Source organism: Sphaeroforma arctica (genome assembly GCF_001186125.1).
Source record: "Sphaeroforma arctica JP610 unplaced genomic scaffold supercont1.11002, whole genome shotgun sequence".
Taxonomy (NCBI): Eukaryota; class Ichthyosporea; order Ichthyophonida; genus Sphaeroforma; species Sphaeroforma arctica.
In genome coordinates this window covers 1-872 of record NW_014029556.1, presented here as the reverse complement: position 1 = coordinate 872, position 872 = coordinate 1, and the positions used below count along the sequence as shown (strand labels likewise).

General features: G+C 40.6%; 1 protein-coding gene across 1 annotated transcript; it reads left to right on the top strand.

Moving 5' to 3' along the window:
- Positions 1 to 418: 418 nt before the first annotated feature.
- SARC_17498 (hypothetical protein) lies at positions 419 to 748 on the top strand (the record flags this gene model as incomplete). Its single annotated transcript, XM_014288408.1, has 1 exon — positions 419 to 748. One exon carries the CDS (start codon positions 419 to 421, stop codon positions 746 to 748), a length of 330 nt encoding a protein of 109 aa, XP_014143883.1.
- Positions 749 to 872: the final 124 nt, after the last annotated feature.

The window sequence follows — 872 nt, the reverse complement described above, 5'->3', positions numbered from 1 at the left end:
TTTGTATGTGAAAATGTATCTGTTGATGAACCTGTCTGAAGGCTTGTCTTGTATCCACAATCGTTACCTGAAAATAACGCAGCTAGTATTGTTTTGTGCAGAAAGTGAACAAATATCGGCAGATGGTTTGTGCATACAGGATCCACTTGCTTATACTATGTATTTATACACGTACTTGCATTTTTTCATACTATATAAGGCATATACTGATTTATCTTGCTATATACACATACACGGTCTCACATTCCTCATACTATGTTTACTTACAGTCTCTCAAATTATATTTTCATATACCGATCCCTATTTGCCTTGCGAAATATGCATACACAGATACACATATCTCATACTCCATGTCCACACCTTCTCATAGTACGTATACCTGCACATACCCACATCCCCTCATACTATACCGCACACAATGATACACATTTTATCATACCATATAATCATTTATAGTATGGTAGAATCCCTAAACCCTAAAATACGGATCCCTGTTCATGGTACCTCACGTGCGCCAACATCATTGCTCATACTACACATTCGTGTACCGAATATCTCCCCAGCATTGAGGCGTAAGAGTAGCTTAGGCTCGACTGCCTCAGCACAGGCACAGTATCTCAACGATGCAACATATCACCAAGACCCCATGAAGCCCACTGGAAGCAGGCTAGCGTTTGTGGATGTCTTGGTAGTGGGACGTATAGGAAGAGCCACGCCTACACTGCAGCGTCAGATAGCGGAGGTATAGAGTGATAGTTGTACGAGCGTTTGTGTATATGTTATATGTGTATGTATGTATGTATGTATGTATGTATGTATGTATGTATTTACACACACACGCACACACACACACACACACACACACACACACA